General features: G+C 40.4%; 1 protein-coding gene across 2 annotated transcripts in view; it reads right to left on the bottom strand.

Moving 5' to 3' along the window:
* Positions 1–2,964: 2,964 nt before the first annotated feature.
* The window catches only part of SLC12A8 (solute carrier family 12 member 8), a 103,527-nt gene continuing 91,696 nt past the window's right edge, over positions 2,965–14,795 (bottom strand). The window contains exons 8-10 of one of the 2 annotated variants that reach the window (XM_045540103.1): positions 13,454–13,551; positions 6,848–6,908; positions 2,965–3,045 (exon numbers count right to left, since the gene is read on the bottom strand). In XM_045540103.1, the coding sequence (XP_045396059.1) occupies positions 6,873–6,908; positions 13,454–13,551 (134 nt within the window). In that variant the 3' untranslated portion in view covers positions 2,965–3,045; positions 6,848–6,872. Of the gene's footprint in view, positions 3,046–6,393; positions 6,909–12,767; positions 12,886–13,453; positions 13,552–14,795 lie in introns of those variants that run through there. The other variant, XM_045540102.1, reaches the window with a different exon arrangement.

Genomic DNA, 14,795 nt, shown 5'->3' with positions numbered 1-14,795 from the left:
CTTTGTCCACCTCACTCCCCTGGTTCAGAGCCTTGCTATACCCTCTCACCAAATGGTTCACAGCCCGCTTCCTCCAAGAAGATTCCTGGATTTCTTCCCCTCTCGTTGTCTGCCTGGCACTCGTGGATCCGTCTTGCAGCACCCCGTGTGGGAGGCAGAAGGATGCCCCTGTAAAGACAGCTGGGTCCTCATCCCTAGAACCTGTGACAATGTCACTTATGGGGCAGAGGGGCTGTGCAGATGTGATCGGGTGAAAGGTTTTGAGATGGGAGCTCATGCTGGAGGAGCCACGCAGGCAGAAGAGGGAGGCAGGAGGGCCAGAGAGGGACATGTGATGGTGGGAGCAGGGGGGAGGAGGTGTGGCTGCTGACTGCTGGCTTTGGACACAAAAGGGCCCGACCAAGGAAGGTGGGCACTTCCACAAGCAGGAACAAGCGAGAAATAGATGCCGGGCTAGCACCTCCAGAAGGACGCAGCGCTGTCCATGCCTTGACTTTAGCCCAGTGAGACCCATTTCAGATTTCTGACCTCTAGAAGTATAAGAAAATAAATGTGTGTCGTTTTAAGCCACTAAATATGTGGTAGTTTGTTACAGCAGCAATAGGAAAGTAATACATCAGGACTGTATGTGCCATTCATTTTGTTCCTGTCTCCACACTGCCCCCCACAACCCACTCCAGCAGCTCTGGGTGCAGCTGGAGCTCTGTGTACTTGGTGGGTTCCTCAGCCTCTGCCCCTGCTGGCCTAGTCTCGGCGGGGGACCCCTAGCTCCCACAGAGCAAGGAGAGTAGAAACAATAACACACTTATCAGGGAAGGAGCAGATCTGAAGCTGGATTTTCCCTGGGCCTAGATCATGCAAACTGATTTTTTTGAATAAATTCCTATGAAATTTTGAGGCTAGATCTTTATCATTCTTCAGACTTTCCTCCTTATTCTCTAGGCACACAGGGTGGTGGTTGCCAGCCCTGAATTTAAGAATGCTCTGGGATTGGGCTGTACTCATCCTGAAAGTTTGAGGGTGGTACCTTAGGAGTCTGTTTATATCTGAATGGTCTGTGATAATATTTTTATATTATAAAGCTCTGAGATTGGTGAGGTGTACTGACTCAGATGAGGTGGTTTCAGGAACCTATCTACAAAGTTATACGTGTCGTGCCTACAGCTGTGGATGGAAGAATGATGGATGGATGGATGGATGGATGGATGGGTAGATAAGTAGATCAATGGGTGGGTGGATGCATCAATGATGGGTGAGTGGGTCAGTGGGGGATGGATCATCGGATGGATCAATCTTTAGATAGCCTGGCCTAAGGGGAGACATTCATGGTCCCAGCTGGTCTGATACAATCCTCACTGGTTCAGATGTTATCACCTACAACTGTGGATTCCTTGGTAAAACCTTTAGGCCAGGAATCTGCCTCTCTATCTTAGAAAATGTTGCTAGTCTCACTGTCATATATACCAACCATGCTGACATTTAGGGGCATCCTCTAGATAAATAAGAATGATCCAATGTCTGAATAATCCAATGACATGCACTTTTTGGCTTCCTGACAACCTGTACTTGCTACTGACCTTTGTCAATATACAGGCTATATGTAACACCTCTTAATGTGCAGCCTCAGATCCTCTCTGCCCCACCTGTCTCTGGGGCTGAGGCCACTTGTTCCACCTCAGCCGCCACTGCAACAACCAGTTCTGGGCGGGCTCTAGCCAGTTCCTGTGTGCTGCAGAACTGCTAGGCACTCATGCATGTGCAAATCACAATTGTAGAGATGGTTAATGCCTACTCCAAGCTAACCTTTGATTATGGGAAACAGAAACCAGTGAATAAGTTCTGATCCCTTCCTACATCTGATGTTCCTGTAGGCTCTCAGAAGAGTCCTTTCCCTGGAGACCAAGCATCCAGGTGCGCGTGATACTCAGTGGTTGCTAACCCTCCCTCCTGCTTCACCCCTTCTGCCTCCTTGGATACACTCTCCAATACAGCAGTAGCTCGGAAACTTCTGCTGCCCAGGCAACCTGGGCCAAGACCTGATTAATATTACTATTTACATAATCTAGTTGCAGTTAAATACAAAATTTTAGGAATTTCTCCTATGGATATACTTTATGCTTGTACATCCGTGCAAGAATATTCACTGCAGAGCTGATTATAATAGCAAAAGATTGGAAAGAGTCCAAATGCCCACCAGTGTGGAACTGGTGAAATAAGCACATATATACAGTGAAAAATAATGAGGAAACTGCATATGTATGGATATGGAAATGTCTGCAAGATAGATTGTTCAGGGGAAAAGGCAAGGTGCAGAACACGTGTAAAACATGCTACCTTTTGTGTGCAAAAAGAGAGAGATAAGAATCCACATCCCTATTTGCTTGTATGTTCATAAAGAAATGCAGGAAGTCTGCATGAGAACAGTGGTCACCTCTGGGCCAGGGGACAGGAACTGAGCAGACGGGGAACAAGGATGGGAGGAGACTTTTCACTCTCTGTGTGATTACACTTTGGGATTTTGAACCATGTGAATGTATTATATATTCAAAAATAAATAATACGATACAATATAAAAGAAGCATTTATTGTGGCCCTCAGAACAGGCAATCTGGTTCTGGCTCTCCACACCTGATGGGTGGTCCCAGTGTCCCACGTGGAGCTCTTCAGACCGGGTGTGGTGCTGCAGAGCCACTGCCACTCTAATGTCACCCTGGGTGGGCCGTGGTGCTCCAGACCACAGCGCAGGTTTCCACTGTCCAAAGCAGCAGTGGGAGGACGGGCCTTGAGGCTCTTGCCGAGGAGAAGCAGCTGCACAAACGTTTTGGGACTTTGGTCCACTGTGCACAGGACAGCGCCAAAAGAGGCAGGTCCCAGCGCTGCGTCTAGTACTGCGGCATCAGCTGTTCCCGACTCACGAGGGAGGAGTGGTGGTAGCGATCCCGAGTGGCAAAGTCTGCGTTCTCCTGGGTGAGCTGCATCATCGCCATGTCAACCCTGGCCAGGGACGGTGCCAGAATTATCTGCTCCTGGGGGGACCGCAAGCTCCTACAGCGACAGAGACACAGAGGACGGTGAGAGGAGAAGAACAAGTGGAGACTGAAGAGGGGAGACAAGTGTACTCAGGATGGAGAAATTATTTGCAAAAACGTCAGTTGTCCTAATTATTCAACATGTATTTAGATGTTTAAAACATAATTGTTGAAAGCTACATGTACAAGAGTCTATGAGCTCAAAGTATGAGAAATACTAAGTATTAAATAAAATAAGGAGAGTACTATCTACCCTTCTTAAGTAGAAAAGCATAAAACTACCTACCTGATAGGAGATAACCCACAAAGAGAGTTTTTGCCTTCCCAATCGTGTCATGTTAGGGCTCTGTAGCTTTTCTTTTCCTTTTTTTTTTTTGAGACAGAGTCTGGCTCTATCGCCCCAGGTACAGTGCAGTGGCATCATCATAGCTCACTGCAACCTCAAACTCCTGGGCTCAAATGATCCTCCTGCCTCAGCTTCCCAAGTAGCTGGGACAACAAGCATGTGCCATGACACCCAGCTAATTTTTCTTTCTTTCTTTTTTTTTTTTTCCAGTAGAGACAGGGTGTCTCACTCTTGCTCAGGCTGGTCTGAACTCCTGAGCTCAAGCTATCCTCCTGCCTTGGCCTCCCAGAGTGCTAGGATTACAGGCGTGAGCCACTACGCCCGGCCTTCCTTGCTTTTTTTGTCAAATGAAATAACAGAATGGAAAGACTGCAAAACTGAGAAGAGAGAAAAGAGAAACCTTGTTTTTGATTCATTGGAAAGACAGTTGAATGAGGAATGATTTCCAGAGCACAGGTTTACAGGGCAAGCAGCTAAGAGGGAAACTGCAAAGGCTTTTCACACCTCAAGACAAAGAGCAAGTCCATCTAGATCCCATTTTCACTGCAGTCTCTGCACACAGCTGGAGTTGGAATAAAGTGGTGACGAAATGCTAGGGATACTCGGGGAAAGTGCTGGAGGAGGAATGGAGCAAGGAAGGCTCAGAGTGGCAGTCAGCACAGCCACAGAAGACAGACCCAGGCACTGCTCTGCCCCTAATCAGCTTAGTGGCCTCTGGAAGCCTCTCTGCCTCCTTTTGCCTCTATATTCTTATCTTCCCAGGCCTCTTCCCGCTCCCACGGTCTGTGTTAGGTCCTGAGTCACAACTTGGGCATGGATTTCCTCTTAAAAATTTTACTCTGAAAGAATCATCTGCTTTACTATTAGTAAATTTTAATTGTTTAAATCAGGAATATATTTGAGAATTTTTAAAAGGTAGAAGCCTAATGTTCTAAATCTGTGGAATTTAGCAGAAAGCTTCAACTGACTCTGGCAAAATGCCTTGCTCTATGAGTTTGGATCACATGACCAAGACTTTATAGACATTTGTTGAGAACATATCTATTAATAAATTACATAGCTTGAGGGTTTCTGAGAACTCAATTAACTTCTATAAAGGTTGAATCTCCAAAAAGTAAGGTTAGAAAGTGATAAAAATACCATACCAGTCAACGCATAAGGGTTTTTGCCAATGTGTTATATCTTTTTATTTTGTTTTTGTTTTTGCTAATTCTTTTTTTCTTTCTTTCTTTCTTTCTTTTTTTTTTTAGGTGAAACCATTACATCCTTCTGAGTTTGGGGACATAATATACTTCACTGTCTAGTCTAGAATGGCTTAAGAATCCTCATCTGAACAGTTGCCAGGGCTTCAGGAAAGAAAGCCTTCTCAAGGTCAGGCTTAACTTCACAGTTATTGGGGACTGGAGGCGTAACAGAGAAAGTAGCCCAGCCAGATTCTTCTGCCCAAACACACTCTACATTTCTCATCATCTTCTTTGGTGTTAAAGGGTATTTGGGGCTATAGTTAGTAGGGGTGAGGGGGCTCAAAATGACACAGTAGAAAATACACATCGTGAATAATGATTATTAATAAATGTGATTAATAATCATACTTTATTATTAATCACAATAGTGATTTATTTTAAAATCCTCTATTTTTAAATAAATCATCCTTTCTTAATCCTTTCATCCTCCTGAGTAACCATCCCAAAATATCTCCCCGCAGCCACAGTGAGGCCAGCAAGTTGGATGCTGCTCTAGCTGAGGCCTCTGTCACCCATTTCATAGCCCAGAGAACCTGGGACTTGTGTTATGAATGGTGTGGACTAGGTTCTATTCCAGCCAAAGTACTGTCCTTCTCTAAGAATAATCTCCTCCTAATACATTCTTCTTCCCACATAGCACTGCAGTGACCTTCGAGGTGAAATCCCAGGAATTCAGAGTACAGCATAAGGAGTGGTGACCTTCTATGGCCATTTTTAGGCTTTAAAACCAGAAATGACTAAAAATATCCCTGTAAACTGGGCAAGGCCAAATCCTATCGCCCACACACTACTTGCAGCTGCAGAATCTGTGGGCAGCTTCTACACAGAATCTGTTTCCACTTAAACTCTACGTGCCCTCAGGACTAGGTTGTAGGAGAAAGGAGGTCAGTGTAGGTGTGTTGTGACCAGGGTCGCCCCACCTTGTGCCTTGAGAGGCAGAGAGGGCACCCCCTCTTGCTACAGCTCCACACTGGACACGGCGCCCAGCCAGCCCCAGCAGCTGCGGAGTTCTCCCCGCACCCCCTGCGGGGGCCCTCTCCCCCGTTGGCTTCTACAAGTTCTTGCTCCTTCTTCTCTTCATCCCAAGCTCTAGCCCCACAGTCCTATTTCCTGTAGCGCTGGCAGTACTTGTGAAGAGTTGTCTTAAAAAGGATTCTGGGGAACAGAAATTATTGTTTAATGGGTACAGAGTTTCAGTTTGGGAAAATGGAAAGGTTCTAGAGATGGATGGTGGTGATGGTAGCACAACAATATGAACGTACTTAATGCCACTGAGCTCTACACTTAGAAATGGTTAGGATGGTAAATCTTGTGTTCTGTGTATTTTACCACAATAAAAAAAAATGAAAGGAAAAGATTCTGAACTTACACCTGGGATCAACAGGAAAGGGTCCCCTGATCCACCAGCAGTGTCTGGGCATGGGAGGTGGAAATGCTGGCAAGTGCAAACCTAACACGCAGAGTTTCAAAGACAAACCAGCAAAACAAAACCAAATAAACACTGGGTTGGGTTCCACCTGGATTTTCCCCACCTGCAGCATTGGTCCCGTGCTGATTTTGAAATGGACAGAAAGATGGGAGCCATTCCCCCAAATCCCGAGGCCTTACAAGGCGAGGACGCATTGGCACTGCAAGAGTGGGGAGAAGGAAAGGGACTGTGGCACCGGGGGATGTCGCCTTCTCCATGAGGCCTCCTCCTGCCTCCCAGGAAGGTTTGCTCCCTCACCCTGGGTATCTGGACGTGGAAGTCCCACAGAGATCTCTACTTTATTTCTGTACTTGGCCTCTGCATAGTCACATCAACTATTAAATACCTCTGACTCAAGATGGAAGAATGTGTGTCCTGGCTTTACATTTCCTCTGGGCTTTAATCTCATGTGTGATTACGTATTGATGCCAACGTGGCTTAGACCGTAAACTCACTGAGAGTAGCTCTCTTGAATTATCATCTCAGCAATCAGATTTTAAATAAAGCCTCTGCTCATGATGACTGAAGATAAGAAGGGACGAGGACATGAGCCAGACGAAGCGTCTGCTGAGCTGAAGCTGGGGGCCGGGTGTCATGGAGGGAGGAGAGGAGCAACATCGGAGTCTCCTGGAGGGTCCCAGTTGTCAGGTGCCCACACCACAAGCCAGGCCCAAGCCCAGCCAGGAAGGGGGCACTCTCAGCACCTCCCAGGACTCTGGACACTCATCCATCCTGGTACTGGCCCGGGATTGGGACAGACCTGCAGGAGGGGATCAGAAGAGACCTCATCCATCGGAGAAAGCTGAAGTTGGAGGCTGATCCTGCAGAGAAGACATACACATACATATTTATGAAGGCTCTACACATGCATCTATAATTCCAGATTTAATAGGGTGAACTCATACCCCCAACACACACACACACACACACACACACACACACACACACACGCAGAATTAGCACAATTTTTTTTTCCTTTTTCAGTCTAACCAAACAACATTCATTGTAATACTCCATGACATCACCCTATAATGGACTTTGCACCCATGTGTACTTTTGAAAAATTTATTTCTAAACTTCAAAATCCCCCAAAAGAAACTAGATAAAGTGCTATGAAGAAAAATGCAGAGAACTTGCTAACTTCAGTCTTAGGAATTAAAAAATGTTTGATAATGTTTTTTCTTAGATTCACAGTGATATGTGTTGAATACATGCTATAAAATCCCCTACCAGACCCTATACTCTTTGAGAATAGGGAACATGTTTTTTTCATCCTTGTAACCCTCAAGTACTTCACAGGATCTGGCACTGAGGAAGTTTTCAACAGGTGTGAAGTGAATCAAATAGATCAACATGCAGAAATGTTAGAGCTGAATTTTGAAGTGGGATTGTTGTTGATACTGGCCAAATAATCTTGATGTCAGACACCAACTTGAACAGGGTTTGTCAATCTTTTTTTAGAAACCCATCCCTAAGGTCAACAACACGCAGCTGATAACATGGGTTTACGCAATATCTTTTAGGGTTCTTATAGTTCAAGGGAGGATAAATTTTAGATCTACTTTAATATCTGCAATTGCCAGGAAAAGATTACTAATATATTTTGAGATTGTCAGAAGGAAGAAAATAAGCATAAGCATTTTATTAACTGACCCTACTTAAGTGTGATCATTTAGATTCAAAATCATCCAAATTTTTGATGGACATTGGCCTGAAATTTGATTTCATACTTTCCTGTGAATAGATTTCTGGCAAATATTTAAATTTTTTAAGATCAAACTTTTCAAAAGAAATTCAGAAGCAATCACTGAAATAATCAGTATGTTCATTAAAATATACTGTATCCATGAAATTAGCTGATATAAAGATCCCTTCTAAGCATTACTGTATCTCTAAATCATTATTTTTAATGCACGTGTAGCTTGAAGTGTTTTGAGTGGATTTCTTTCAAAAATATACGTCAGACTATTCTAATTCTGAAGAACATTTTTTTTTTAGTTTGCCTAAATTGTTATGGTCCATCTGATTTAGTCAGAACTCGAAACTAATTCATTTATTTTAAATTGGGGCATCAGAGAAATGTTGCTGAAAAGGGATTTGTAATATATTTTTAAACAGCTTTATTATTGAGTAACAATTGATGTACAATAAACTGTGTATTGATTATATTTTCTTATTTTCTGTAATCATGATGCTCTGGCATTTCAGGCCTTTTCCCGCTTTATTGCCCAGGCTGGAGTGCAGTGGTGTCATCATAGCTCACTGCAGCCTCCAACTCCTGGGCTCAAATGATCCTTTTCTGCCTCAGCCTTCTGAGTAGCTGAGACTACAGGTGTATACCACCATGCCTGGCTAATTTTTAAATTTTTTATAGAGACAGGGTCTTGCTATGTTGCGTAGGCTGGTCTCAAACTTCTAGCCTCAAGCAATCCTCTCATCTCATCCTCCCAAAGTGCTGAGATTGCAAGTGTGAGCCACTGTGCCTGTCCTAAATGCATTTTCAACTTGGGATATTTTTGACTTAATGATGAGGTTATCGGTATATAACACCATTGTAAATTGAGGAGTATCTGTATTTAAAGTGTACAATTTGGTCTGTGTTGACATATATACATATTCACTGTGAAATCATCATAAAAGCAAGATAATGAATGTATCTATCACCTTCAAAAGTTTCCACGAGCCACTTCATAAGACCAGCCTCCCAGGTATCCCCACCCACCCCATCTGAAAGCATCTACTGATCTGATGTCACTGTAGATTAGTTTACATTTTCAATAACTATATATATTTTACAAAATAATACACTATGCATCCTTTTTGTCTGGTTTCTTTCACTCAGTATAATTATTTTGAGATTCACCCATGTATCAAAAGTTCATTCTTTTTTACTACCAAGTATATTCCATTGTATGGATATACCACAATTTATTTATAGAGTCACCTGTTGATGTGACATTTGGGTTGTGTCCAGTTTTTGGGTATTACAATTATTATGCTACGATTATTCATGTGCATGTTTTTGTATGGCAATATCCTTTCAGTTCTCTTGGGCAAATACCTACGAGTGCAATGGCTGGGTCATATAGCAGGTATACATTTAACTTTTTAATAAACTGTCAAACCATTTTACAAAGTGGTTGTATCATTTTACATTCCTACTAGCAGTATATGATAGTTCTAGTTGCTCTACATCCTTGCCAATACTTGGTATAGTTAGTATTTTTAATTTTAGTCATTCTAATAGGTGTGTAGTAGTATCATATTGTGGTTTTAATTTCCCTAATGAATAATGATGTTGAGCATCTTTTCATGTGCATATTTTCCATTCATGTGTCTTCTTTGGTGAAGTTTATTTAAAACTTTTGCCTATTTTTATTTGTTTTTCCTTTTCTTATTGGGTTTTGAGAGTTTTTATGTATTCTGAATCCAAGTCCTTTATCAGATGTGTGATCTGCTAATATTTTCTCATGGTCTATGGCTTGTCTTTGCATTACATTTTCAGTGTTTTTTGAAGATCAAAAGTTCTTAATTTTGATGAAGTCCAATTTATCAATTTTTTTCCTGCTTCTGATGTTGTGCCTAAGAAATCTTTGCCTAACTCACAGTCACAAAAGTTTTCTCTTATATTTTCTTTTAGATATTTTATAGTTTTAGATTTTACATTTAGTTCTAATATCCATTTTAAGTTATTTTTACATGGTATGATATATGAGTTGAAATTTACCTTTTGCATATATGGATGTTCAATTGTTCCAGTGTCATTTGTTGTAAAGACTATTCTTTCCTCCCACTGAATTGCCTTTGCATCTTTTTTGAAAATCAATTAACCATATGTGTATAGGTCAAATTCTGAACTCTCTATGGTCCATTGACTTACTTGTCTAGCTTGTTAGATAAGACATCACACTGTCTTGGTGACTTGAGCTTTATAATCAATTTTGAAATCAGAAGGTGCAAGTCTTCCAACTTTGTTCTTCTTTGACAAAGTTAGTTAGGCTATTCTAGGTCCTTTGCATTTCCATACAAATATTTTAGAATCTGCTTAACAATTTCTACAAAAAAGGAATTGAGATTTTGACTGGGATTGAGTTGAATCTATATAACAATTTGGAGACAATTGACATTTTGAGAATATTGAGTCTTCCAATTCATGAATATCTCTTCATTTATTTCTTTAATTTAGTCTTTATTTTCTTCTTCAAAATGTTTTGTAGTTTTCCTTTTCTCATCTGTAAACATAGTGAATTACATTGATTCATTTCAAATGTTAAAACAACTTTGCATTGCTGAGATAAACCCACTTGGTCATGATGTATTATTCTTTTTATATATTGTTAAATTCAATTTGTTAAAATTCTGTTAAGACTTTGTGCATCTATCTATATTTATGAGACATGTCAGTATGTAGTTTTTAAAAGGGTTTAGGCCTAAAGTTTTCTTTGTGAGAAGGTTCCTAACGACCAATTTAATTTGTTAATAGATTACCTAAACAGCCTTATATCTATTTCTTCTTGAGTGAGCTTTGGTAGTCTGTATGTTTCATGGAATTTGTCCAATTAAACTAAGTTGTCAAATTTATTGACATAAAGCTGTTTATAATATTCCTTTATTTCACTTTTAATATCTGTAGAATCTCTAGTGATGTCATCTCACACATTCCTGGTATTGGTAATTCGTGCCTCCTTTTATTCTGATCAGTTTGGCCAGAGGTTTATCAATTTTATTAATCTTGTTATGTTAACAGTTTTTTGTTGCATTGGCATTCTCTATTTTTTTCTGTTCTATATTTTTATTGATTTCTATGTTGACCTTTGTTGTTTCTTTTTTTCTTCTTATTTTAGATTTAATTTGTACTTCTTTTTCTAGTTTCTTAAGTTGGAAGCTAGGGTCACTGATTTGAGAACTCTCTTCTTTCTTTCTTTCTTTCTTTCTTTCTTTCCCTTTTCTTTTCTCTCTTTTTTGTTTTTTTTTTTTTTTGAGACAGAGTCTTGCTCTGTCACCCTGACTAGAGTACAGTGGTGTCATCACTGCAACTTCTTTTTTTTTTTTTTTTGAGACAGGGTCTTTCTCTTGCTCTGTTGCCCAGGCTGGGCACTATCATAGCTCACTGCAACCTCAAGCTCCTGGGCTCAAATGATCCTCCTGCCTCAGCCTCCCCAGTAGCTGGGGCTATAGGAGTAGGTAAACCATGCCTGGCTTCTTCTTTTCTAATATAAGCATTTGATACTATAAATTTCCTTTATATACTAAGTTAGCTACCTCCTACAATTTTGATATGCTGTATTTTCATTTTTATTCAGTTCAAAATGCTTTGTAATTTCATTTCTGCTTTCTTTTTTGAACGATGGGTTATTTAGTTTCTGTAGGTTTTTTTTTTAATGTTGTTTCATGTTCTTTCATATCTAAAAAGTTGGATATTTTCTGATATTTTTCTGTTATTTATTTCTAATTACTTCCCCTTTTGGTCAGAGAACATACTTTGTTTTTAAATTGACTTCAATATCTTTTAATTTATTGAAACATTTTTATGTCCTAAAATATGGTCTATCCCGGTAAATGTTTCATGGATGCTTAAAAAGAATGTATATTCTGCTCTTGTTGAGTGCAGTGTTCTATAAATATCAGGTCAGGTTTGTTGATAGCATTATTCAAGTCTTCTATAGCCTTATTGATTTTATGCCTACTTGTTTTATCAATTATTGGGAGAGAGGATTTGAAATTTCTGACTGTGACTGTGAACTTTTCTATTTCTTCTTGTAGTCTATCATGTTTTGCTTCATGTAGTTCAATGTTCTGTTTTCAAGTGTGTAACTGTTAAGCCTCATTTTGTCCTCCTGATGAATTTTTCCCTTTATCTTTATAAAACGACCCTCTTTATCCTTGTAATATTTTCTCTAAAATCACTTTGTCTGATGTTAATATAGCTACTCTGGCTTTCTTTGGATTAGTATTAGTCTGGTATATCTTTTCCATCCTTTTACTTTTAACCTGTTTGTGTCTTTATAGTTAAAAGAGGTTTCTTGTAGGCAGCATATAATTGGATCATGCTTTTTTATTCCATCTGACAATCATTGACATTTAATTGTTTAGACCATCTATATTTAGTATGATTATTGATATGACTAGGTTTATATATATAAACCCCATATATGCCATATATATAAACCATCTTGCTATTTGCTTTTTGTTTGTCCCATATGTCCTTTAATATCTTTTTCTTCTTTTTCTGCTTTATTTTGATTTGCATACTTTTTCATTCAACTTCATCTCCTTTATTGGCTTAGCTATAATTCTTTGTTGTGTTATTTTAGTGGTTGCTTAAGGGTTTATAGTATACATTGTAAACTTACCATAATCTATGTTTTGGTGATATTATAGTACTTAATATATAGTATAAGAAACTTAAAACAGTATACTTCCATTTCATTCCTTCAAGCTAGCTCTTGTGCTATTATCCATTTTACTTCTGCATATCTTATAAACCTTATAATAAGTTATTATTTTTCATTGTAATCATTTATGTATATGTCATAGTTCTCCTTCCAGAATAGAAACTGCTTGAAAATGGAATTCATATCTGAGTCTGTGTTGGCATTTAATAGGTGTTCAAAACTTTTTTTTTCAATGAATGCTAAAAAGAATGAGGAAAGTGGTGGCAAAATGGCTCTGCTGCTTACCAAGGTGAAGCCCTGGACTGGCCCGGCCAATGTAGAAATACACAATGGCAGCAACACCCATGTTAACCAGGGTATAGACCCACTGGATCACAAACATGATGAGAAGGGACCCAACAGCCTGTAGAAACAGAGTAGGAAAGGCAAGTCACCTAATGGCTTTCCACATGGTAGGCAAGCCATAGGCTAGGGCCTTAAGAAACAGTAGTCCTTCTCATCAATTTATAATGACTATAAAAGTCTGAATAATTGACATTCACTCATAATTTAAAGAACCTCACTTAAGCAGACAATTGGGAAGACACCCTCCAAAACTAACCCTTTAATCAAAGCTATCAGCAAATAGATATTCTATCCTAGCTCCTTGTCCCATTCCTCCCTACAAGAAACAAATAGGATGAAACTATGCTAATTTGGTGGGCCTAGAAATTCAGTAACACAGAGGTTATAAGAGACTATTAATTATTTTAAAAGTAAATCATTGGTTAAAATAAGTGGTTCATTAAATAAATGTAATCTTGCCATATGTAGTCTCATCTCAATTCTAATACAACAGGTAATTAAATCATATTGCTTCTAATTAAGCTCTCCCTCTTTCCTTTCTACCCGCCGCCCCACCCTTCCAACATCACATATCTCCACCTGAATTATGTCCCAAGGACAATCAAGAGCAAGATGAAGTTACTCACCCCCAACAGGGAGACCCAGGGGTTACACATGTGGCTGTAGAAAGAAGTTGGTCTCTTCTGGATATCTTGTTCCTGGAGCCTGGACTTCAGAAAGAAATCTAAAAAATAAATTAGCCAAATCCTTGGCTATCAATTTGCTAACAAACTGTCTTCTGTTTTTATGAGCAAATATTTATGAGCTCCTCTTCCCGAACTTTGTAGCTTAGCCTAAAGGACAGCTGCTAGTACTTGCTGTTGGAGAAGGAAGAAAGAAGTGTTTAAGACCTCCCACCCGCCAACGATCTGAGAAACAAGGCAAGGGAGGAACCCACTGCACATCTGTCCAGGTCTGTCATCTGGGGAATGGAAACTTCAGATCTGCCCTCTTTTTTAGATGTAAGGGAGTAGAGGGGGAAATTGGACATCAGTGTTCTTGGCTCCCAGGTGTGACCACTAGGACTGTTGGGCCACACTGGTTTCTTTCTACTGCGGGATGGTCTTTGCTACCTTCTGGCTGTGAAGGTTGCTCAGGTTAGCCCAGTCTCAGGTGTAGACCATAACTGATGAAGGAGAGAGAGAGAGAGGGAGGGAGAATAGCTCCTCTGATTCCTTCCTCTGGCAGCTAAGGTGGCCGAAGGGAAAGGGCTCGGACAATAAACAAATGTGTGGTTCCTCCTTGTCCTCCACGGATTTCAGGCACAATCAGGCTTCTCAGCTCTGCCTTCCTGGTTTATAGCTGGTTCCAGAAATGCTCAATTTAGCCGTGAAAATGCATTTAAATTGTTTAACGATATGGTCTAATTGCTATGAACACAACAATAGTGTTTCAAACAAATGATATGCTGGATTAACTTTGCTATATGTTTTTACTTCATTTCAACACTAAACCTTCAGGTGTTCTCAGCCTTCATAGTTTGTTGCTCAGGAAACATGGTTGACAGCTCCCTAACTGGCGCTTTCTCTATTCTCCAATACCAAATTTCTGCAGCAGCCAAACTGCCTTGACTGTGCCAGCTTCTCCCTCTTCACTACGTGTCCAGATCCTGTCTCATACGCCTATCTCCTTCCCCATCTCAGCCACTTCTGATATTTTCTTGGCCCCCAGAAGATAGGTGGGACCCACTTCTCACGGATCCCCTAGCCCCCTGCTTGTCTAGCTCCTACTCACCGCTCAGGTCTCAGCTCAGATAGCACTTTCTCATGGAAATCAGCCCCACAACAAAATCTAAATTTATTCCCTCATGACCTGTTTCTTTTCCTTCAGAGCACTTACCATTATTCATAGTTGTATATTTATTTATGTGTTTCTACACCCACTGGATAATGTGCTTTATGAGGGCAGGGTCCACATCCATCTGGACCG

Source organism: Lemur catta, chromosome 1, assembly GCF_020740605.2.
Source record: "Lemur catta isolate mLemCat1 chromosome 1, mLemCat1.pri, whole genome shotgun sequence".
In the NCBI taxonomy this organism is placed as follows: Eukaryota; Metazoa; Chordata; class Mammalia; order Primates; family Lemuridae; genus Lemur; species Lemur catta.
The sequence above is the reverse complement of the archived record's forward strand: the minus strand, read 5'-3'. Positions and strand labels throughout refer to the sequence as shown.